The sequence below is a fragment of the Salarias fasciatus genome, chromosome 14 (genome assembly GCF_902148845.1).
Source record: "Salarias fasciatus chromosome 14, fSalaFa1.1, whole genome shotgun sequence".
Classification (NCBI taxonomy): Eukaryota; Metazoa; Chordata; class Actinopteri; order Blenniiformes; family Blenniidae; genus Salarias; species Salarias fasciatus.
The window spans coordinates 483,019-506,944 of NC_043758.1; the positions used below are offsets into that span (position 1 = coordinate 483,019).

Consider the following 23,926-nt stretch of genomic DNA (forward strand, 5'->3'; position numbering starts at 1 on the left):
GCGGGGCGTGTTTCCATCCTCTCTACGCACATCGTTACTCCCGCACCACAGTTACTCCTGCCTCCGAACGTTACTGCTGTCGATGAGGAGACGAGGCGTCGCGGGTGCGCGCGCACGAGCGGCGCCGAGCTTTGCTCCAGTCGTCCGCTTTTTTGCGGTATTTGTGCGTGTTGGTATGGTGCGGTGTAAAATGGAGGCTGGAGGAGGAGGAGGAGGAGGAGGAAGATGCTGCCGCTTCCTCCCCCCCCTCCTGTCATCAGGCTGAAGCCCAGCAGGGGTCCTGAAGTGGTCCCTCCATGCACCGGGCTGTCAGTGGGTGCAGCAGGACAGAGCGTGGTGTGGTTTGTTGTGTGTCAGTCCTCAGACGTGTTGTTGTTGTTATTTCCAGGCAGTCTCCATCACTGCTAGTGTTCCCAGAGCCCCACACATAGCTGTCAGACATCTTTCACCAGGTGAAGAACCAGGTGAAGAACCAGGTGAAGGCCACTGAGGAGAACTGACACTCTCATGACTTCCTCCACAGGCCTGAGCGATCACACCCTGAAGTGCAGCAGTACTGGGAAAAAACCTCAACACTGCACTCCTCCTCTGTGGAGGAAAAAAAAGTCATTTTTTAACACAGTTGAGGTAGAAAATAACAAAAAACACTCCTGCTGTCAAGATGCTTCTGGAACAGTAACAGTGGTGTGTGTGTGTGTGTGTGTGTGTGTGTGTGTGTGTGTGTGTGTGTGTGTGTGTGTGTGTGTGTGTGTGTGTGTGTGTCTGGACCAGCCCCGTGTCTCTGGTCCCACTCAGTGACTGATAGGGGTGTAACGGTACACATAAACTCTGGCTTCGATACGTCCCATGGTCCTGAGGTCACGGCTCGGTTCGATACGGTTCGGGAACAAAACGCAAAACCTAAATTTTCTTGTTGTTCATTTGGGTGTTTATTATTTGTAAACAACAAATTACTGGAACAACTTACTGTTTAATACAAACAGGAAAAGGAAATAAATACAAAGTGATGCTTGGTAATAAGTTCAATAAAATCCTCCGTGCTCCACCGATGCACACGCGCCTTCTGTCCTGCTACATTTGGGCTCACTGATCCTCCAGAAGGCTTTCCAGCACTCTGGACTGGTTATCTGCTCCTTTATTACAGATTATTTATAGGAAATGAGGCACATACAGTGTCAGTATATTATCATTTAGTATCAAAGTTTATTTAGCCTTTTTTCTTGTTTCTGAATCGCGGGGCGGCGCCTCAATGATTAGATACCTTCCTTTCTGTCGGCAGACCTTCTCGTCCCTCCAGACAGAGTCTGCTCTCTCCGTCCTCCAGGTTTCCACTCTCTGGGTGTCTTTGGACGGAGCTGCAGCCTGATGGCTTCACGCTGTCACTCTTCAACGCGCGGACCCGAGCGGGCCGGATTTCATCATAATGTTTGCTAGCAGTAGCCATCATGCCCACGGGCTGCAGGTGTAGCTGCACATGTTAGTGGCAGAACGGAAACACACACAACGTCCAGCCCGTGAGCCAAAAAAATAAAACTTCTGGCCCGTGAACTCACCCGTGCAAAGCCCTGTAGTGAACCGAGCGTCAAGGACCGAAACAGTCCAGTGGAAATGCATGTTTTGTTACACCCCTAGTGACTGATGTCTTAAGCCAGGTTTACACTTGCACGACTTTTTGCCACGATGTTGTTGTGGCAAGGCGTGCCAATCTGGTGTCTCGAACCAGCAGGCTCCCGCACTGCTCACGACTAGTTCACACACAGTTCACGGACAGTTCACGAATGCGCCCGGTAGTGTCGCGAACTGACACGACGCATTCACAGCAAATTCACACATAGTTTACGAGCTTCCCGCACCGCACGACGTGGTTGCGCGCGCAGTTACGCACGTCATATACGAGTAAAAAGGGGGCTTCCCCAACCCCGGGTCATTTTTGGATTTGCTGTGGAACAGACAACATGCTGACTGCCAGAGACTCCGTCACTGCGGAGAAGAGAAGATCCTGTACCTGCAGCTGCTCTGTGTTGAAGAGCAGCAGAAAAGGCGCTGCCGGGGGCCCCGAGCTGAAGGGGGCCCCGACGGACGGCTGACATCAGTCAATTTCAATGACAAATTCAAGGCGCTAAGCTTGATGCTGCAACGACAGTGGGCCGAAAATCCCCCGCATGGGGCCCTTTTCCGGGTCCTCGCCGGTGGCCACGACTGGCACGCATCCTCCCGCATCGTCCCGACGCGTTCACAAGGCGTTCACGGACAGTTGGTGCATAGTTCACGGCCGGTTTGCGATATTTTGTCGTGACCAAAATTTTGAACATTTCAAAATTCTCGTCCCGACATGGCACGCAGCCCCGACGGGTTTACGCGCACTTCACACCACTTTACGAGTAGTTTGCGACCGTTTGCGACTCGATTCGTGGCAATGCGTGCCACAGAATCGTGCAAGTGTAAACCTGGCTTTACTTATTTATTACTTCATTCAGCCTTTTACAGGAGGCCCATCAGACCCAGAAGGACCTGTCCAACCTGTGGAGTAGTGTTGAGTTGTGTTGTGTTGTGTTGTGTTGTGTTGTGTTGAGTAGTTGTCTTCATTGTGCCGGTGTGTGTGTTCACATGTCTTCCTGGTCCAAGAGTGTGTGTCTGTGCTGACTCACATTGCCCTGTTGTGTAACCTCCAGCTGAGAACATTTATTATTACATAAATCCATCGTTACAGGAAGCAGCTGGAAAAAACTCCACCGAGAAGAAGACAGCACGTGTTGAAGCATCAGCTGTTTGTTCACAGGCCACAGCGCTGCAGTGAGGCCAGGAGTCCTGGTTTGGTCCTGGTTTGGTCCTGGTTTAGTCGTGGTTTGATTCTGATTTGGTCCTGGTTTGGCCCTGTTTTTGCCCTAGTTTGATTTCGGATTTATTCTGGTTGGATTCTGGCTTGATTCTAGTTTGGCCCTGGTTTGGCCCTGGTTTGGTTCTGGTTTGGTTCTGGTTTGGTAATGGTGGGCAGAGGAGGTTTCTGTGATTGTCTATGTGTTCAGTAATTGTTTGGTCTCCAGATGTTCACACACACACACACACACACACACACACACACACCCACGAGAGCTAAATAATGCCCTGCTGCTGCTCAGCAGGTTCAGAGGAAACTCGTCTGGAGTCCAGAAGCCCCTGTGGAACCGCAGGAGGTCCTGGATTAACTGGTCCGGTGTTTTCTGACAGGCTGCAGCGTCCACCATGACCAAGGAGGAGAACCTGGAGGCGCAGGAGAAGGAGAGGCATGACCGGGAGGAGCAGGAGGAGGGCCGGGTCCAGAAGGAGGAGGAGGAAGCACTGACGGAGGAGGAGGAGGAGGAGGAGGACGAGGAGGAAGAGGAAGAGGAAGATGAAGAGGAGTATGAGCTGGAAGAGGAGAGGGAGGGAGAGGAAAGGGCAGAGGTGGAGGACGAGGACGAGCAGGAGGAGGATCGAGAGGAGAGGGCGGAGTGTGAAGAAGAGGAGGAGCCGGCAGCCGGCCGGGATCTGGAGACGGACCCGGACCCGGAGCCGCTGTCTGTGTCCGAGTACCAGAGTCCGGTCCACGAGCCGCGGCGCCGGGCCATGGTGCACCCCTCCGCCCAGGCCCCGCTCCCCAAGGACTACGGTGAGTTAGGCCAGAGGCTACACTGTCATGCCACCTTAATATTCAGTGTTATACCACCTTAAATATTCACTATAATACTAGGGATGGGAATGGAGAACCGGTTCCTCATGCCTCGATTCCAAGGAATTGTTTTTCTGTCTCCTTAACGATTCCGCTCATCGGTTCCGCTGTGTGTGTGACGACATACTAGTCTTGAGAAAGATAAACCAATACGACTGGTCAGAGGTGGGAGATTGGAGCCTGATTGGAGCCTGATCAAGTCATCTCCATGCCATGTTTCTGCCCTCACCATGTACCACAGACCAGCTGAGGAGCAGGGCTGATTAGATTCACCTGGTGTGATACATGGTCAGAGCAAAAACATGGCATGGAGATGACTTGATCAGGCTCCAATCTCCCACCTCTGCGAGCGGATATCCGGTTTGACAAGAGAGCGATGCGGCTGCGTCGGTATCAGCCTCATCAATCGATACAAATCTGTCATGAATCCCTGGACGAATCGATTGTGCAGACATAAGCCGGGTATCGCGAGACTGGCGGTCGGTTAACAGTGTGTCTTTAAAACAACGCGAGAGCTGCCTCTGCTTCATGCAGTGGCTCCGCCCCCCCGTCAGGGGGAGCTAGTGAGCTGGACAGAGTGTCAGCCTGCAGCAGTGTGAGAAGAAGACTGAGCAGTGTGGCTGCTGGTGGTTTTTCTAAGGTTCATTTCAAACAGCGCATCGTAAATATCTGCCTGTCAGTACTCGAGTATACTTAGTTGATGTTCAGGATGGAGGTGATACTTGTGTTTGTCAGTTTGTTTTGAAGTTTCAGCACAGATGCTAATTCCGTTAGCATGTCAATGGTGTTTCCATTAATAGTTAGCATTGAGCTAGCGGCTTTGACTTTAAATACTGACTGGTTCTGTTTTTAGACAGTGATGTATGTTGTGGTACATCTTGTGTATTTGTTCTCTTCTATGTTTATCTGGTTTGTCTCAGTTTTACAGCCTTCAGGAGAAAGTAATAAAAGCTCAGAGCAGCTGAAATCTCCTGCTTTCTCTCTGAAGAACTGTTCTCTACAGGCCAGACTGAACCCAACATTCAGGAGGGTTGAATTATTAATGTTCATGAAGTTGAATAGAACTTGAATTTGATGGTTATGAAGTTATTTACATCATTAATGCAGTTACTGAACCTTTGAGGTTCTTAATTGTTGCTTATTGCTGCTTATTTTGAGAAGGAGAATATATATTTTTATTTAATGCTGCAGTAATTTTTTTTAATCTTAAATCACGTGAAATGTTATCACTGTTGTGAGTTTTTGAGTTTAAATAATTGTACAATAAAAAGTTCTCTTATGAGAAACCTTATTGTCTTCAACATATTTTTATTTTCACAAAATGATATTTGAAAAACAGGGGTCGTCTTATAATCAGAGTTGTACTATATTCGGGCCAATACGGTAATTTATTTTAATTGAGTAATTTCTTATCGACAATTAATCGATAATCAATTAATTGTTTGCATCCCTAATTTCACACGAAAAGATGAAACTGGGGCGACTTGCAGCGCTTGCAAAGTTTTCATGACATAAATATTTTTTTCTTCTGTTCAGGATGAAGATATTAAAGAGTTAATGCAAACACCCATTTGTATTATTTCATTTCTCACTCAGTGAGAATCGATAAGAGAATCGTATCGACAAGCAGCATTGATAATGGAATCGGAATAGCTAAATTCTTGGCTAAATTCCATCCCTATATAATACCACCTTCAATATCCTCTCTCATACCACCTTAACTATTCACTATGCACCTTAAATATTCACTATCATACCACCTTAATTCCTCTGTCACTACATCTGACTCACTGTCGCCCTCTGAAATATTGGCAGGCATTCCTCCTTAAATTTACGCTGTCATACCGCCTTAAGGCTTCCAGCAGACATGCCAAACACACGCAGCTCCTTTAGAATCAGCTTAAAGGTCTAATACACGATTTTCTCGAAAAGACGAAGCCCCAAGTCTGTTACTCACTTTTAGAACAACGCGCATGCGCCAGACCGTCCGCCCGGCTCTCCTGCTTCTCCCAGGAAAAGTGGAAGTGTACGAGCGCGATCTCCTCTTCTCCGGCGTGCACGGCTCTGTTTACAGTTTCTGCGATCCGCCTCGCTCATAAATAAAGCTTTTTTTTCCGAAACAGTTACAGTTTCATTATGTCAGACTCGCCATCGGTAAGTACGAGCTCAGAAGCTCACCGGCTACATAAACACTCTGAATGCGCATGCGCAAAAGGGAGAAGCTGATTGGGCGAGAGCCTACGTGTTCTACGTAACCGCCTTACGAAAGCAGCTCGTCAGAATGATTGACAAACAGACCCACCAATTATTTAGGTGATCCACCCGGAAATCAAAATGTTGTATTACACCTTTAAATGAGCTGATTTTGTGCTGAGCTGCTAAACTGTTTACAGACGCCTCAGCCGTCCTCACCAGTTATTCAGACTGCAGAGACTTGAACATGTAGTCAGTGTGTCCACTCGGGGTTCCATCCTGCACCATGTCGCGTCTGCTCAAAGGCTCTGAGGCACGCACTGCCTGACGGCTGCAGAAGGTCGAACTACTGAGGAACGGCAGCAGAGCCTTTCATAGCCAGGCTGAACCAGCCTGTGAGTCTGGAATCAGGGCATAGAGTCCTGAACCAGCCTGTGAGTCTGGAATCAGGGCATAGAGTCCTGAACCAGCCTGTGAGTCTGGAATCAGGGCATAGAGTCCTGAACCAGCCTGTGAGTCTGGAATCAGGAACAGTGAATCACCAGAACCACTTGAAGCAGCTGGACTCTAAGGTCAGCTCAGGTCAGGGTTTTCAAAGTGACCCTTTAACAGATCTTTAAATGTCAGACCTACTCTGGATCCCTGGTCTGCAGTGACCCCCTTACAGACCTGGTCTGGATCCCTGGTCTGCAGTGACCCCCTTACAGACCTGGTCTGGATCCCTGGTCTGCAGTGTGATCCTGGAAGTGACTGCAGACTGGGTGGTGCTGATGAGAGGATCAGATGGTGAAGTTCCACTGCTGCTCCATCACTGCTCCTCTGACGGCGGTTCTGTGTTTCCAGCCTTCACCTTCTTCGACCCCAATGACCCCGCCTGTGTGGAGATCCTGATGGATCCTGGAACCTCCATCCCGGAGCTGTTCGCCATCGTGCGTCAGTGGGTTCCTCAGGTGCAGCACAAGATCGACGTGATCGGGAACGAGGTGAGAAAACCGAGGCGAGGTTAGAGATTTGAGTTGAGGTTAGCAGGATGAGAGTCCAGACGGAAATGGAAGACTTTCAGAATAAGGCTCTCAGGTGAAGTCCTCTCCTGTGCCGCTGGGTTCTAACGGATCCTCTGTTCTGGTCTCAGATCCTGAAGCGCGGTTGCCACGTCAACGACCGCGACGGTTTGACCGACATGACGCTGCTGCACTACAGCTGCAAGGCCGGGGCGCACGGAGTCGGTAAGACCGCGTCACCTCCTGGTCCTGGTCCTGGTCCTGGTCCTGATCCTGTTCCTGGTCCCAGCCCATGTCCTGCTGGACTTGTTGGTTCTCAGTTTGCTGTCTTCACGTCTGGTTTTCCTCCTGGCCGTCTGGACGGAGGAGGCCATGACAGCTGAAGCTCCAGCTGTGTCCTGGTTCAGTGGTTTCATAACCCAGCGACTGGGTTAACAAAATAACCCAACATTTTGTAGTGTGTCGTCAACAAACAATCACTGTAGAAAATAACATTTAAAGGAGAACTTAATCTTAATGTGGGCTCCTTAATGTAAACCTGCTGAAAGCCTGGGAGGATCTGTCAATCCTTCCAGAGCAGACCAGTCAATCAAGTAGCCACGCCCCCTCATTATGAAAACTTTAAAGGTGCATTAAGGAGTTTTACAACCTTAAAAATACTTATTTTCCACCATAAGTATGTTACACATTTTTAATGATGTGTACAATGTGCCCTGACATATTCATTACAAGTACCTCTAACAGCGCTAAATTGTCACTTGAAAGTTGCAGTGCCGGTCCGGCACCAGAATCTTTTTGGGGAGAATTTGAAAGGAATGACGTAATGCACGCTCCGGCTGGTTAAAGGGGTACAGCGCAGTTTTAAATATTAAATTTTCAATTATTCACACCCACACACATTTTCACCTTTGCCTGATGGGCAGCAAGAGCTATTTTTGCAAGATCGCAGTCGCTCCTATTTTCCTGTGCAGGGCACTGAAGGCACAGCGATATGAGTGATTCGGGTACGAATCGCTCTGAGCCTGACGTAATGCGCGCTCCCGCTGGCCTGGTAATCCTTAAGTTTCGATTTGTCCGCCATTACTCCGCCAGACGCTTAGCAGCAACAACTGAGCAGTACTGAGGATGAAGCTTCCAGAAAGTAAGAAAAGACCGGCTTCTAGCACTGCCACAGCTCCAGCACAGACCCCACCAGGCAGAAGAAACTTACATTTTACTCGAGCGCTACTAAAAGAGCGAGGAAGGAGTTCCCCTCTTCCGTGCACGCGAGCCACAGGGACGAGCTTTTCACTAAGCTGCATTACGCCCAAGGCCTGCAGGGGGCGCTGTTTCGCATAAATCGTGCAACCTCCTTAAGGCACCTTTAACGCTCAAAAAAAAATTCAGTATTAAAGGAATACTTCACCCAAAAACCGACTTGGCCTCATTTTCTACTCACCCTCATGCTGAGCAACACTCTGGAGCATTTTTTTGATGTCTGAAATGCAGCCGGAGATCCGGGGGGATTTTTGTTGTCAACAAACTTCCATATAACAGGGACCGATAGAGCCCGAAAGAGAAAGGTCCATAAAGTCCACAAAACGTGCCTATTTTCCTTCATACTGCTCGTCCGCTGTAATCCAAGTGTCCTGAGTGGGTAACGTCCATAATTAATTCGAAACGAGGTCATTTAGTACATTTTTCGAGTGTAAACAGTGCTCTCTCGTACTTCTGCAGTGCTCGTCTGCGCGTGCACCCTGAACTACGGAAGCCACGGCAGACCAAGCCAGACGCTTGCGCGCTTTCAGCGACTACTTTTCCAAATTGCAAGCGTAGAAGAAGAAGTTCTGCTGTTTACACTCTGCTGTGAGCCTGACGAGGAGGAGGTTAGCGTTTCCCAAGGTAGAAAAACTTGATAAATCAGTAGTCAAATTAAAAACATGGTTCGAGTGTGTGCCTATCCTGGGTGCTTCAATCAAATGAAGCGCAGGTGCCTGAGGAGATCCCGTTATGTGACTTTCCACAAGTTACCTGTCCAGGACCCTGAAAGGCTGAAACTGTGGCTAGTAGCTCTTGGCAAGGATATCGGGACCGCCAGCGTCGATTCGCTCAGGGTCTGTAGTGAACACTTTTCCGAATGTGTAAAGGAAGACCTTTATTAAAGACGACCGTGTTACAGGTAAGAACAGAGACGTACTTTATCGATCATTTATTTAGCTTACATGTTTTATATGAAATAACTTTTTTTAAAAACGTGATCATGTTAAAAGATGTTTAATGTCAAAAATACCTTGATTTTGACAGTAGTCCATGAATTTTTACATAATTTTGGCCTGTTGTCCCGGTCATTTCACTTTAATTGTGTTGTTATCATTCAATATTTTTTTCTTCAAAACTGTACCACAATCTAACTACTTACCAACACCCCCTCCACAGTTCATAGTGACATCATTTTAATTTCATTTGACATTAATAAATGTCTCAATTAACCAATTAATTCTCAGGAATTAAGTGAGACAGGGAGAGTGAGCTGTACTGCAGCTGCTCATGTCAGTGATTGTCTGCAAGTTGTCAGAGTTTAAATAAAAAAACATCCAGGTGATAATAACTTTGATAATAACTTTGATTGTCCACAGCTCGGTCACAGAGTGTAAACAGCGGAACTTCTTCTTCTACACTTGCAATTTAGAAAAGTAGTCCCTGAAAGCGCGCAAGCGTCTGTCTTGGTCTGTCGCAGCTTCCATAGTTCAGGGTGCGCACTCAGACGTGCGCTGTGGAAGTACGAAAGGGCGCTGTGCGAGAGCGGGGACTGGTGGCTCCATCATGACAAGGCACCAGCGCACAGGGCTCTGCGGTAAAACAGTTCCTGGTGAAAAACGGCATGGCCCTGCTGCCCCATCCGCCGTATTCCCTCCATTTAGCATCTTGCGACTTCTGTCTCTTCCCTAGAATGAAAAAGGCACTGAAGGGGCGGAGATTTGATGATGAGGAAGACGTGCAGGAAAAAAATCGAAGAACACTCTTAAAGCGATCATTACGCACGAGTTTTCCGACTGCTTTGAGCAATGGAAATCCCGGCTGCAGGCTGGATTCAAGCCGAAGGAGAGGACTTTGAAGGTGACAGTTTTGATTGAATGTGAAAATAAAAAAATAAAAAGTTATAACCACAGTCCAGGCACTTTTGGGTCCCCCCTCGTAAATGACCTTGTTAAGAATTAAGTATGGACGTTACCCACTCAGGACACTTGGATTACAGCGGACGAGCAGTATGAAGGAAAATAGGCACGTTTTGTGGACTTTATGGACCTTTTTCTTTCGGGCTCTATCGGTCCCTGTTATATGGAAGTTTGTTGACAACAAAATCCCCCCAGATCTCCAGCTGCATTTGAGACATCAAAGAAGTGCTCCAGAGTCTTGCTCAGCATGATGGTGAGTAGAAAATGAGGCCAAATCGTTTTTTGGGTGAAGTATTCCTTTAATATATTTTCAGATGGACCACCACTCTCGTCCAGACGATGAAATGCAATGAAAAACAACTCTGAGCTGCAGAAATTCTGCAGATCCAGTTGTATTGATGTTTCATTTTGAACTGGAGTCTATGGAGTCACAGCCTTTCTGAAGCCAGGTGCTTGGAGCCCCCTGGTGGACACTGTGATATTGACAGTTTTTTACACTTCTAGGTAGGCTTCATGTTTTAGAGTCACATGTTTTGTCCACTTTATATATGGTGGATGGTCCAGGTGCAGCGCCCCCTAGCTGTGTCCAGGCGCAGCGCCCCCTAGCTGTGTCCAGGCGCCGAGCGTCCTAGCTGTGTCCTCGCTGTGTGCAGGCGATCCGGCGGCCGCGCTGCGTCTCACCAGTCAGCTGATCTCTCTGGGAGCCGACGTGTCTCTGAGGAGCCGCTGGACCAACATGAACGCCCTGCACTACGCCGCGTACTTCGACGTCCCGGAGCTGATCCGGGTCCTGCTGAAGGCCGCCAAACCCAGAGGTAGGCTAGGCAGCCGCCGCTCGCCACCGCCCACAGCTGGAACTCAACCTGCTCTCCGCTGTCTGCAGTGCTGAACTCCACATGCAGCGACTTCCACTACGGCACCGCCCTGCACATCGCCGCCTCCAACCTGTGTCTGGGGGCCGTCAAGTGTCTGCTGGAGCACGGAGCCAACCCCACCCTCCGGGTAGGAGCCCAGCTTATAGAGCATCTTCCTCCTCTGACATCAGATTACTGGATATTTTCCAGTGATCTCTAGCAGCTGTTTGCCTGTTAGTCGATTGTGGAGCAGAATATTTGTAACACCCATCAACCTCCAGGTCTCCCTCGTGGTTATTTCCATTTTCAGCGACTGCTTGCATCCTGTTGCTGCGCGACCTGAAACCCCGTGTCTGCTCTCTGATTCCCGCAGAACGATAAGGGCCAGGTCCCGGCGGAGGTGGTCCCGGACCCGATGGACATGAGCCTGGACAAGGCGGAGGCGGCCATGGTGGCCAAGGAGCTGAAGCAGCTGCTGCTGGACGCCGTGCCGCTGAGCTGCAACCTGCCGCGCGCCACGCTGCCCAACTACGACAACATCCCCGGCAACCTGATGCTGTCGTCTCTGGGCATGAAGCTGGGGGACCGCGTGGTTCTGGACGACATGAAGGTCAGACCTGCCGGGTCTCCGCAGGGTTCTGTCAGGAAGTTCTTTAACGCCTGAACTCGTCTCACTTTCTCACAGTAGCTTCTCCAACTGACTTAGAGCTGAGTGTCTGCAGCGCACTGAAGTATTATGTCAATGTAGAACCTGGCCAAGTGGGAGGAGCCAAACAATGAAGAGCAAGGGACCCAGGACGGAGCCCTGGGGGACACTGGAGGAGGGGGGGGCGGCCTGAACCAGACTGGAGTCCTAATCAGTCAGTTTTGTTTGAAGGAGGGTGCGGTCTGTGATCAGGATTTGTCTCTGGACTGGACCTCAGCACGTTTAGGATAATGAATAATGGAGGGGGACCTGGGACCTCCTGGAGGGTCAGGACTCCTCTGCCCATCATATCTCTGAGCCACACATGTGAACCAGGAGGGTCCCAGGACCTTCGAACACAGATCCTACCACGACCAGGACCTGTGACTAGATCTGTATCAGTATCAGGACCTGTACCAGGACCAGGGCCAGTACCAGAAACAGGACCAGGACCAGGACCTGGACCAGGACCTGGACCAGGACCAGGACCACCCTTGCAGTTACAGTAGGGTCTCAGGGTTTGCTTGAAGTTTGAATCTCCTGAGCTGCAGCAGAGCCTGAAGCCAGACCGGCTGTGACGGCTGTTCTCCGGAGAGGTTCTGCTTCCTGTGCCGTGTGGCCGGTCCTCTGGTCCTGAAGGTCTCCTGAAGCCGGACCGTACCTGAGTCCAGACCTGAGCCCAGACCTGAGCCCAGACCTGAGTCCAGACCTGAGTCCAGACCTGAGCCCAGACCTGAGTCCAGACCTGAGCCCAGACCTGAGTCCAGACCTGAGTCCAGTGGGTCCGGCGCTTGTTGGCGTCTTCGGGATGTTGTGACGCTGCTGGACAGGTTTCTGAACTTTACAACCCGTGTACGTGACAGTGTTTTCCAGTGAAGCTGCTCAGTGCTGGCTGTGTTTGGGTCTATACGTGACAACGGTGCTGAAAATCACTGAAAACTCTGGAACTGTCTGGAAGCACTCTGTCTTCCTGGAAACAGGGAGCAACTCAACATTTCTAAAAACTTGTTAGAGAGCATGAGTAGAAAACTGGAGTTCTGCTCGTGCTCAGTACACAGACAGTAAGAACAGTGTTTTCCTCCAGAGTGTCATGACTCCCAGTACATGTTCTCCTGGTCCTAGTCCATCTGGTCCTGGTCCTGGTCCTGGCTCCAATCCAGATTCTCCTGGACTTGGTAGTTTTAGATTTGATATAGTCACCATAACGACAATCCAACTTGGTGTTCTGTCCGTGTTCTCCATTGGTCATGTTTAGAGTGGATTGTTCTCTGCAACGTGTTTGTGTCCATGAAAACTATTGTTTTCAGTGATCCTGCCTTTTTCCTGTTGATGGGTGTTGGTATTGGTGTTGATGTTGTTCTAGTTGTGGTGGTGTTGGTGTAGGTGTTGGTATTCATGTTGGTATTTAGTGTTCATGTCGGTCTTGTTATTGTTGTTATTGATGTTGGCATTGGTGTTGGTCTTGTAGTTATTGTTGTTGTGATTGGTGTTGATGATATTGCTGATTATGTTTGTGTTGTCGTTGGTGTTGACGTTGGTATTGGTGTTGGTGTTGGTATCGATGTATGTGTTGGTATTGGTGTTATCATTGTCGCTGGTGTTGGCATTAATATTGTTATTGGTGATGATGTTTGTGTTGTTGGTGTTGATGTTGATGTTGATGTTCGTGCTGGTGTTGGTGTCATTGGTATTGGTATTGGTGCTGGTGTTGTTATTGGTGTTGTTAATGGCGTCAAAATGATGTTTTGACTTGAAACGTTGTGGGTAAACGTGACTCCTCGGCTGAGCTGTCAACACTGCGTGGGTCCTCAGTTAGTGGGAGGAAGATGCTCTAAAATCTGTCTGTAAGATGAAACAAACCAACGGCAGCTGTGAGAACGTGAAGCTAACTGCTATTGAAGTAAAACTGTTAATCACAGCTAACTGTGGATACATGCTAATGCATGGGGCGTCTGTCATGCTGCTTGGAGTTCATGGCCGGAGCTTTGCTCCCCGCTGTGAGACACCGCCGGCTGTGTCTGTGAGACCTGTGCTGCTGTCTTCCTCCTCTGAACGGTGTTGTTCTTACTGTAGCTCCAGAGAGACCACGGCCGAGACGACGGCCCGGCTGCAAACCTCACCCAGGTTGGTTGGCCGAGCGCCGCCCGCTGGACTGTAGCTCAGTCCCACTGTACTGATTTCCCTCTGAAAGCCGCCGCAGACACTCAGACTCCGCCCACACGCATCTGACCACGCCGCGGCCTCCTGGATTCACCCTGGGAGTCTCAAACTGTGTGTCTGTCCCGTCTCAGACCGGCACGCTGAGGTTCTGCGGTACGACGGAGTTTGCCAGCGGTCAGTGGGTCGGCGTGGAGCTGGACGAGCCGGAGGGGAAGAATGACGGCAGCGTGGGCGGCGTGCGGTACTTCATCTGCCCGCCAAAACTGGGTCAGGACGGCAGGAGGCTCTGTCCACCAGCGGCAGCTTGGTTTACTCCCGATGCCTCCTCAGAAGCTGCAAGTGTTTTTTCTTTCTCTCGGTGTCCTGCAGGTATTTTCGCTCCAGTGTCAAAGATTTCCAAAGCCGTGGATCAGACGCCTTCGTCCGTCACCTCCACCCCCCGGACCCCCCCGCCTGGACCTGGCCTCCCGCCTCGCCGGGAGGACCAAGAAGGAGAAGGAGAAGAAGGAGAAGGAGCGGGAGAAAGGTGGGCGGAGCCTCACAGCGCCACCCGGGGCTCACAGCTGCAGGTTCACCACTGACGCTGCCACTGTTTCAGCAGCTCAGAGGAAGAAGGCGTCCGTCGCCAGTCTGGACCCAGACGGACTGAACGCCGAGGTGGGGGACCACGTCCTGGTGGCCGGACAGAAACACGGCATCGTGCGCTTCTATGGGAAGACGGACTTCGCTCCAGGTCGTCTACCTTTATCAATACTCCGATCAGGAGGGGTCGTAAAGAGAAGGTGGATCGGCTGTGGAAACTATTCCATCAGGAATTTCTCTCTTAAACGAAAGACATTTGATAAATATCCTGATTTTAAAATGAATTCTGATGAATCCTGTTCCACACCGACTTCAGGAGATTTGAATCAACAGGTCACAGCGGAGGCTTTCAAGATTTTGAGATTCATAGTAGATGGATGGGTGGAGCAGGTGGAGCAGGTGGAGATGGAAAGAAAACAAAGATAATTGATCGATTGTAGTTTCAGAGGTTGAAACACCTCAAGCTTTACGCTGATGATGCTGTGATTTCCCACATCAGCAGTGAGCTAAAGGCCATGGTAGATTTCCAAATGTGAATCAGAGACAGAAACGGTCCTGTTTCAGGAAGAGGAGGTTCTCACCCCCCCATCCCGTTCTCCCCCCAGGCTACTGGTTCGGCATCGAGCTGGATCAGCCAACAGGGAAACACGACGGCTCCGTGTTCGGCGTCCGCTACTTCAGCTGCCTTCCCAAGTACGGAGTGTTTGCTCCGCCCTCCCGTGTACAGAGGTAAGGCGGCTCCACCCCAGCAGGACTGATCCGAACCACCTGATGCTGAATGACAGGAAGTGAAGGAGCTGTGATGTTCCCCTCAGAATCCGAGGCCCGAAAGACGGCTCGCAGAACGATGGCTCCATGGTGAAGAAGGTCCACCAGGTCACCAGTGAGTTCTCCTTATTTCTGCTGTCTGACAGAACCGGGAACCAGAACCTGGAGGAAGACTGGGCCTGTACTGGGACTTTACTGGGCCTTAACTGGGCCTGTACTGGGGCTTTACTTGGGCTTCACAGGGCCTTTACTGGTCCTGTACTGGGGCTTTAGTGGGGCTTTACTGGGCCTTTACTGGTCCTGTACTGGGGCTTTACTGGGGCTTTACTGGGACTTTACTGGGCCTTAACTGGGCCTGTACTGGGGCTTTACTGGGGCTTTACTGGGGCTTTACTGGGCCTTAACTGGGCCTGTACTGGGGCTTTACTTGGGCTTCTCAGGGCCTTTACTGGTCCTGTACTGGGGCTTTACTGGGCCTTTACTGGTCCTGTACTGGGGCTTTACTTGGGCTTTACTGGGGCTTTACTGGGCCTGTAGCGGGGCTTTACTGGGCCTTTACTGGGGCTTTACTGGGGCTTTACTGGGCCTTTACTGGGGCTTTACTGGGCCTTAACTGGGCCTGTACTGGGGCTTTACTTGGGCTTCACAGGGCCTTTACTGGTCCTGTACTGGGGCTTTAGTGGGGCTTTACTGGGCCTTTACTGGTCCTGTACTGGGGCTTTACTGGGGCTTTACTGGGACTTTACTGGGCCTTAACCGGGCCTGTACTGGGGCTTTACTTGGGCTTCTCAGGGCCTTTACTGGTCCTGTACTGGGGCTTTACTGGGCCTTTACTGGTCCTGTACTGGGGCTTTACTGGGGCTTTACTGGGGCTTTACTGGGCCTTAACTGGGCCTGTACTGGGGCTTTACTTGGGCTTCTCAGGGCCTTTACTGGTCCTGTACTGGGGCTTTACTGGGCCTTTACTGGGCCTTTACTGGGGCTTTACTGGGGCTTTACTGGGGCTTTACTGGGCCTGTACTGGGGCTTTACTTGGGCTTCACAGGGCCTTTACTTGTCCTGTACTGGGGCTTTACTGGGCCTTTACTGGGCCTTAACTGGGCCTGTACTGGGGCTTTACTGGGGCTTTACTGGGGCTTTACTGGGCCTGTAGCGGGGCTTTACTGGGCCTTTACTGGGGCTTTACTGGGGCTTTACTGGGCCTTAACTGGGGCTTTACTGGGGATTTACTGGGCCTTTACTGGGGCTTTTCTGCGATTTTACTGGGTTCTTTACTGTAACTAAACCCCTCCTGTCGCTCACTTCACTGTTACACAAGCACAACATTATAAACTGTTGCTTTCGACCACAATGATGTGACAGCAAGACGGAAGAGCCTGCACCAGCAGCCGACGTTCAGAAAATCTTCCCTTGAGATCGTGTAACCGCTGCTCTCTCCCTCCTCATTCTTCCCGCAGTGTCGCAGCCGAAGCGGAACTTCAACACGATGCGTTCGCCGAAGGACCTGACCTCTGAGAGCTCCATCTCCAGGTGAGAACTCTCCTGCTCAGCAGCTCTGCTGTGGGAGTCTGAAGTTTTCATCTGAAACTCAGAAGAAATAAGAACAGCTCAGAGGAAACTGGTCACTGCTGATCAGACTGGAGGAGCCCAGCATGGTCCTCCCTGTGGGGCTGATCGGTATTGGTTGGTATTGATCGGTATTGGTTGGTATTGATCGGTATTGGTTGGTATTAGAGCTGGGCAAAGATTAAATTTCTTAATCGCGATTAATCGCATCCCAATCCTGGAGTAAATCGTGATTAGTCGCGATTTAAATGGCTCATTTGAAGTCTGCTGAGGCCATTCAAAATGTGTGGGTAATAATTTTATAATTCTTCAAATATAATTCAGCTTTATAGGGCTTATATAGCTATAATGGGCGACAGTAGCTCAGATGGTAGAGCGGGTCGTCTCATAACCGGAAGGTTGGCGGTTCGATCCCCGCTCCCGCACACGTAAAATTGTCGTTGTGTCCTTGGGCAAGACACTTCACCCACCTTGCATAAGTATGAAAGTAGTGTGAGAGTGAATGGTTGGTGGTGGTGGTCGGAGGGGCTGATGGTGCAGACTGGCAGCCTCGCTTCCATCCAGTATTCTACAATACGAGGGGGGACCCAAAAGTAACTGGATTTCGGCTATAACTTTTTTTTTTAAATTTTCGCAATTATTTGAAACTGTCACCTTCAAAATACTCTCCTTTGGCTTGAATACAACGCTGCACACGAGATTTTCACTGTTCAGAAGAGTCGCCATGACCGTGCGTAACTGTGCCTTTAGGATAGAACTTCGATTTCCCCTCCCCCGCCTGTATGCCTGTCTTACCTTTCTGCTACCGCTCCAGTTTCATCTGTGACAACAAAAAGCCGTCGCCTGGGGCCAGACCAGGGGAATATGGCGGTGGGGAGGCTGGCTGGTCATGGTTTTAGTCAAAAAATATGCTTTACGCACAACATTTGGTGCTATTTCGCTGCGCTGAGGACCGTGCCTGCACGGGGCGTCGGAGCAGCGCAGCACAGTGCAGAGCGGTGCTCACATGGCACACAGAGCGTCGGGCCGCCTATACCTACAGCCGTTCCTGATTGCAATATTAATAAGGGAAAAAAAAAACAGCGCAGGCAGGTAAAACAACACTTATTTTTTTCCTACACACTGAAACACAGACTGGAACAAAGTGTCGGTAACTCCAAACATCAAACAAATGAAGTATAGTTCAAATGACCAGAACCAAACCCACTTCTAACAAACGGGCTAAAGCATGTCATTTATTTATATCTATAATCTCTGCAGATAAGCTCACATGTTTTGGCTAAACAATTTCTCACATCTGCTCAAATTAAATGAAATAGGCTTAATTGTACTGTGTCGGTCCGTTTCGCAGCACAACATCCAACATCAAACAAACACTAAATTAAATAGAATTAGCCTTTTAGATAAATAAAAATAATAATATAATAATAACCTAAAATATAACAATTAAACGAAATAAAAGTCGGCATTAAAAATGAGAATTGAGTAACAGAACCGTCTTTTATTAGCCCAATTGTCTGGCTACTGACCCGTTTAAGGTGGAAAGCCATGTTGTTGTGAAGTGATATGAAAGGACACAATTTGCGTCTGACTTTTTTTTGATCAACTTTGACTTGGTCTGAAGTTCTGGGTTTTTTTTTGTTTTTTTCCGACATTGTGAGCCTTTTAAAGTGAAGCCAAATCACCACCGAGATGCTGCTCTGTGACGGAGCTGTGCCACTCACCATAGTGGTTCATTCACAAACAGTAAATAGATAGAATATTGAATAAAAGTACAAGTTAAGTAAATTTTTCCACAGTATATTTGATAGGCTAACATGTATATCAAATAGGCTTTATATCATGTTTATTTGGAAAAAAAAAACAAGCAATTCTATGCAAAATCAGTCATTCAGCACCCCCATACAGCTGGAATGGAATGGTCCTCATTTAATAACCACATTTTTTTCGATGCTTCGGCTGTATGATCGGCCGTCGAATCAGGCCCCTTCGAACGAATCATCGAATCGTCGACTATCTGAGGACACCCCTAATTATTATTAATATTAAAATACCAAGTATTTACCAAGATTGTACCCCCCAACACACACACACACACACACACACACACACACACACACACACCACCAAGAGCAGAGCTGATGAAAAATGTAGGTTTCTTATGAGGCCACTTCCTCAAACTTCATTCTATCTCTGAGCCTCAGACACAGAGGGCAGTCTGAATTCAGTCACGCCGAATTGTGCCTCATATTTACCTTAATTAAGGCCGATTGTGTGTTGAAAGAAAATGTACTTTATTTTGCGTAGTTTCAGCGCTTGAAAAAGACCCAGCGGGCCGAAACGTTGCACGAGCAAAGCACGTGATTTAAGTTTGATTTTCATTTTTGTCATATTTGCGCTCCTGATTTCAGTTTGTGCCTTAAACCAGCCTTTTCGTGATTTTTCTGATAATTCGGCCGAGTTCAACATGGCAAATAATGAGGAATGGACCGTGTTTCACCGCTGAAAGCGCGAGTGTGTGTTTTTTGACGGTCAGCTGGAGCGCGGTGTGACTCTTGCGGCGCAGGACAGGTTCGGTTTGCCCCCCCCCCCCCCCCCCCCCCCCCCCCCCCCCCCCCCCCCACAGCGTTATTCAGCCAGGCTGGGCCAGGCAGACAGCCACACTAAAATATATCAAAGTGAACTGCATTCCTCCGTAACCACGACAGTGATGGTCAGACACACCTGGATTCATCAGCTCGACCCGTCATGGAAGACAGGAAACAAGGAGCCTCCTGAAGTTCAGGAAGTGGTTGAGTTGTGCATAGAGTCCATTGGTCGGTATTGATCGGTACTGATCTGTATTGGTCGGTACTGATCGGTATTGATTGATACTGATCGGTATTGATCGGTATTGGTTGGTATTGATCTGTACTGATCAGTACTCATCGGTATTGGTTGATACTGATCGGTATTGATCTGTACTGATCGGTATTGATCTGTACTGATCGTTTTTGACCGGTATTGGTTGGTATTGATCAGTTTTGATTGGTATTGGTCGGTACTGATCGGTATTGATTGGTATTGGTAGGTACTGATCGGTTTTGATCGGTATTGATCTGTACTGTTCGGTTTTGATCGGTATTGGTTGGTACTGATCGGTATTGATTGGTATTGCTTGGTACTGATCGGTATTGATTGGTATTGGTCGGTACTGATCGGTATTGGTTGGTACTGATCGGTTTTGATCGGTATTGATTGGTACTGATCAGTATTGATTGGTATTGGTCGGTACTGATCGGTATTGGTTGGTACTGATCGGTATTGCTTGGCATTGGCCGGTACTGATCGGTTTTGATCGGTATTGATCTGTACTGATCGGTTTTGATCGGTATTGATTGGTACTGATCGGTTTTGATCGGTATTGATTGGTACTGATCGGTATTGATTGGTATTGTTCGGTACTAATCAGTTTTGATGGGCATTGCTTGGTACTGATCGGTATTGGTTGGTACTGATCGGTATTGATCAGTATTGGCCGGTACTGATCGGTTTTGATCGGTATTGCTTGGTACTGATCGGTATTGGTTGGTACTGATCGGTATTGATTGGTATTGCTTGGTACTGATCAGTATTGGTTGGTATTGGTCGGTACTGATCAGTATTGGTTGGTACTGATCGGTATTGATTGGTATTGGTCGGTACTGATCGGTATTGGTCGGTACTGAACGGTTTTGATCGGTATTGCTTGGTACTGATCGGTATTGATTGGTATTGGTTGGTACTGATCGGTTTTGATCGGTATTGCTTGGTACTGATCGGTATTGATTGGTATTGGTTGGTACTGATCGGTTTTGATCGGTATTGCTTGGTACTGATCGGTATTGGTTGGTACTGATCGGTATTGATCGGTATTGGCCGGTACTGATCGGTTTTGATCGGTATTGATCTGCACTGATCGGTTTTGATTGGTATTGCTTGGTACTGATTGGTATTGGTTGGTACCGATCGGTATTGATCGGTATTGGCCGGTACTGATTGGTTTTGATCGGTATTGATCTGCACTGATCGGTTTTGATCGGTATTGCTTGGTACTGATCGGTATTGGTTGGTACTGATCGGTATTGATCGGTATTGGCCGGTACTGATCGGTTTTGATCGGTATTGATCTGCACTGATCGGTTTTGATTGGTATTGCTTGGTACTGATCGGTATTGGTCGGTACTGGTCGGATGGCTGATGCTGACCCAGTGTGAAGGTTGGATCTGCAGGAGGTCGTCCAGCTCTGGAGCCTCTTCTGGGTCTTCAGCTGCTCCATGAAGCTTCTGTCCAGAACAGGCTTTGAAAATGTTCTTGCTTCAGTCAGCTTTAGATTTAATGTGTGTGTGTGTGTGTGTGTGTGTGTGTGTGTGTGTGTGTGTGTGTGTGTGTGTGTGTGTGTGTGTGTGTGTTGACAATCGACCTTTGGCCTCCTGTTCTGGGAGTCTTTGGATTTCTGACTGATGAAGAGTCAATGTGAGACTGAAGAAGGTTTCACTGAGCCAGCTCTGATCTTCTCACCCTGCTCTTCCTCTTCCTCTTCTTCCTCCTCCTCCTCCTCCTCCTCCTCTTCCTTCTCCTCCTCCTCTTCCTCTTCCTCTTCCTCCTCCTCCTCCTCCTCCTCCTCCTCTTCCTTCTCCTCCTCCTCTTCCTCTTCCTCTTCCTCCTCCTCCTCCTCCTCCTCCTCCTCTTCCTTCTCCTCCTCCTCTTCCTCTTCCTCTTCTTCCTCCTCCTCCTCCTCCTCCTCCTCTTCCTTCTCCTCTTCCTCTTCCTCTTCCTCTTCCTCTTCCTCCTCCTCCTCCTCCTCCTCCTCCTCCTCCTCCTCCTGCTGCAGGTTGCTGTTCTGCTGCTGGTTTCCGTGGATGCTGCGCGCTGAGATGCAGTCCTAACCACCCCTCCTCCTCCTCCTCTTCCTCCTCCTGTATGGATCGCTCTTCTCTACTTTCTCTCCATCTTGTACTTTTTTTCTCTGAGCTTCTTCAGTGAGTCCTCAACCAAAACGTGTCGTATTCCTCCTGCTCGTCTCACTCTCAATCCTGATTTAGCCATTCTATAGCAGTCTCTATAGTGCCTTGTGTCAGATTAAAGCCCCCTGAACCCCCCCTGTCCCAACCGGAACCCCTCCGAATCCCCCTGAACTCCCTAAAGCCCCCTGAACACCCCTGCCCCAACCTGAAGCCCCCTGAAACCTCCTGAACCCCCCCGTCCCAACCTGAACCCCCTAAACCCCCCTGAACACCCCTGCCCCAACCTGAAGCCCCCTGAACCCTCCTGAACCCCCCCGTCCCAACCTGAACCCCCTAAAGCCCCCTGAACACCCCCCCCCCCGTCCCAACCTGAACCCTCCTGAACCCCCCTGAACCCCCTTCTCCCAACCTGAACCCTCCTGAACCCCCCTGAACCCCCCTCTCCCAACCTGAACCCCCTGAACCCCCCGTACCCCTGAAGCCCCCTGGCCCCTGCTGACGTGAACCTGAGCGGAGAGACCGAATCCCTCCTGTTGACGTGTTGGTCAGGGTGGACGAGGCGCCAGGGCAGCGGAGCGGCAGAGGCCAGGGGTCAGAGGTCAAGGCTATGTTCCCGCTGCATGCTGTAACCCGGGAATGAAAACAGGGTCCGGCCTCCTCTGCTCCTCCCGTCTTTTTAACTCACTGTAAATAGCTGACAGTCAGAGAAGGACTTCCTGAAGAGAGAGAGGCTGTCTGTAGCTGTCACTCACTCCGCGGCTCAGAGGCGTTAACCAAGCTGTCATCATCATCTTCATCATCATCATCATCATCATCATCATCATCATCATCAGTGTTCCAATAAAGCTACAGTTTATCTGATCAAGCCTTCATGGTGACACCCCCCCCCCGCTCCCGGCCCTTCACCTGTGGTCTTTGTGTTTGTGCGGCTGTATCAGGAGCCGAGCCTCGATCTGGACGTTGAACTCAGTAATCACTTGTATTGATCAGTCATTGCTCTGTGAAACCTGTAACAGCTCCCCTTCCTCCTCTTCATCCTCCTCTTCCTCCTCCGCTCCCTTCACCTCTGCATCCAGAACTCGTCTGTAACTTTTGTGAACTTGAGCAGAACAAAAACACAAGTTAACCCTGAACGTTGGTGTGTGCTTAATGTTAACAATCTCTCTTCAAGTGTGTGTAATAAAAAGGAAAAAATGGAAATGCTCCCATGGTGATGTCTCCCACACACACACACACACACACACACACACACACACACACACACACACACACACTCACACACACACACACACACGCCCCGTCAGGGCTGATGGGTAACCAGAAACTTGGCTGACTTTGGCCACACTGTGTCAGTAGTCAGAGGGGTCGCTGGTTCGATCCGGCTGCTTCTGCACACTGCTGCTCTGTTTGTGAATCCGCTTGTACTCCACCCATCGGCAGCCGCTCCACCTCCACCTTTACCACACCTCCTCCTCCACCGTCCACCACACCTCCACCACACCTCCACCACACTTCCTCCTCCTCCTCCTCCACTACACCTCGTCGGTGAAAACCACATTGTTCCTCCTGGATCTGAGGTTCAACTATCGGTGGAATCCGCCTCTCCAGGACCTGGAACAGACTTTCCCAGAGAGGCTGAGGAGTCTGACCCCCCCTAAAGGGGAACCACCACCCAGTCTGCCAGGCACTGTCCCCAACCTCCACACGATGTTGAAGAGACGTGTCAACCAAGACAGTCCTGAACATCCAGAGACTGAAGGGACTCGGGGTGAATCTCGTCCACCCCCGGTGCCTTGACGAGTCCATCTCTGAGACCTCAGACCTCAGTCCTCCTCTGTGGAGCTGGAGACCTGCTGTGCCCTCCTGAGGCGCCGGACGGTTTGGCAGATTTTCTTCGAGGCCGACCGGTAGTCCTCCTCCATGGCCTCCTGAACTCCCAGACCCCAGTTTTTGCCTCCACAGCCTCTCGGGCTGCAGTTCGCTTGGCCTGCCGGTTCCTGTCAGCTGCTTCTGGAGTCCCATGAGCCAACAGGACTCTACAGGACTCCTCCAGCTGGACGGCAGCCCTGACTTCCTGTCTCCACCACCGGGTTCGGGGGTTGCCGCCACAGCAGCACCGGAGACCTTCAGACCACAGCAGCTGCTTCAGCAATGGAGGTGGAGAGCATGGAGGACATGGTCCACTGGGTCTCCATGTCCTGGGTTTGCTTATAGCCCCACAGCTCAGCCGCCATGAGTTGGAGTTCAACCCTGTGAACCAGAGGGTCACGACCCCGGTCCTTCGGCTGA

At 49.9% G+C, this 23,926-nt stretch overlaps 1 protein-coding gene across 1 annotated transcript; it reads left to right on the forward strand.

Annotated features, from left to right (window-relative positions):
- Positions 1–3,207: 3,207 nt before the first annotated feature.
- Positions 3,208–21,703, forward strand: clip3 (CAP-GLY domain containing linker protein 3). Its single transcript, XM_030108339.1, is given in 14 exon segments — positions 3,208–3,628; positions 6,725–6,864; positions 7,014–7,107; positions 10,691–10,852; positions 10,921–11,039; positions 11,265–11,501; positions 13,868–14,003; positions 14,106–14,182; positions 14,184–14,262; positions 14,335–14,469; positions 14,924–15,047; positions 15,134–15,201; positions 16,544–16,616; positions 21,505–21,703. Coding segments are annotated over 14 exon segments (1,905 nt in total). The 5' UTR covers positions 3,208–3,222; the 3' UTR covers positions 21,560–21,703.
- Positions 21,704–23,926: the final 2,223 nt, after the last annotated feature.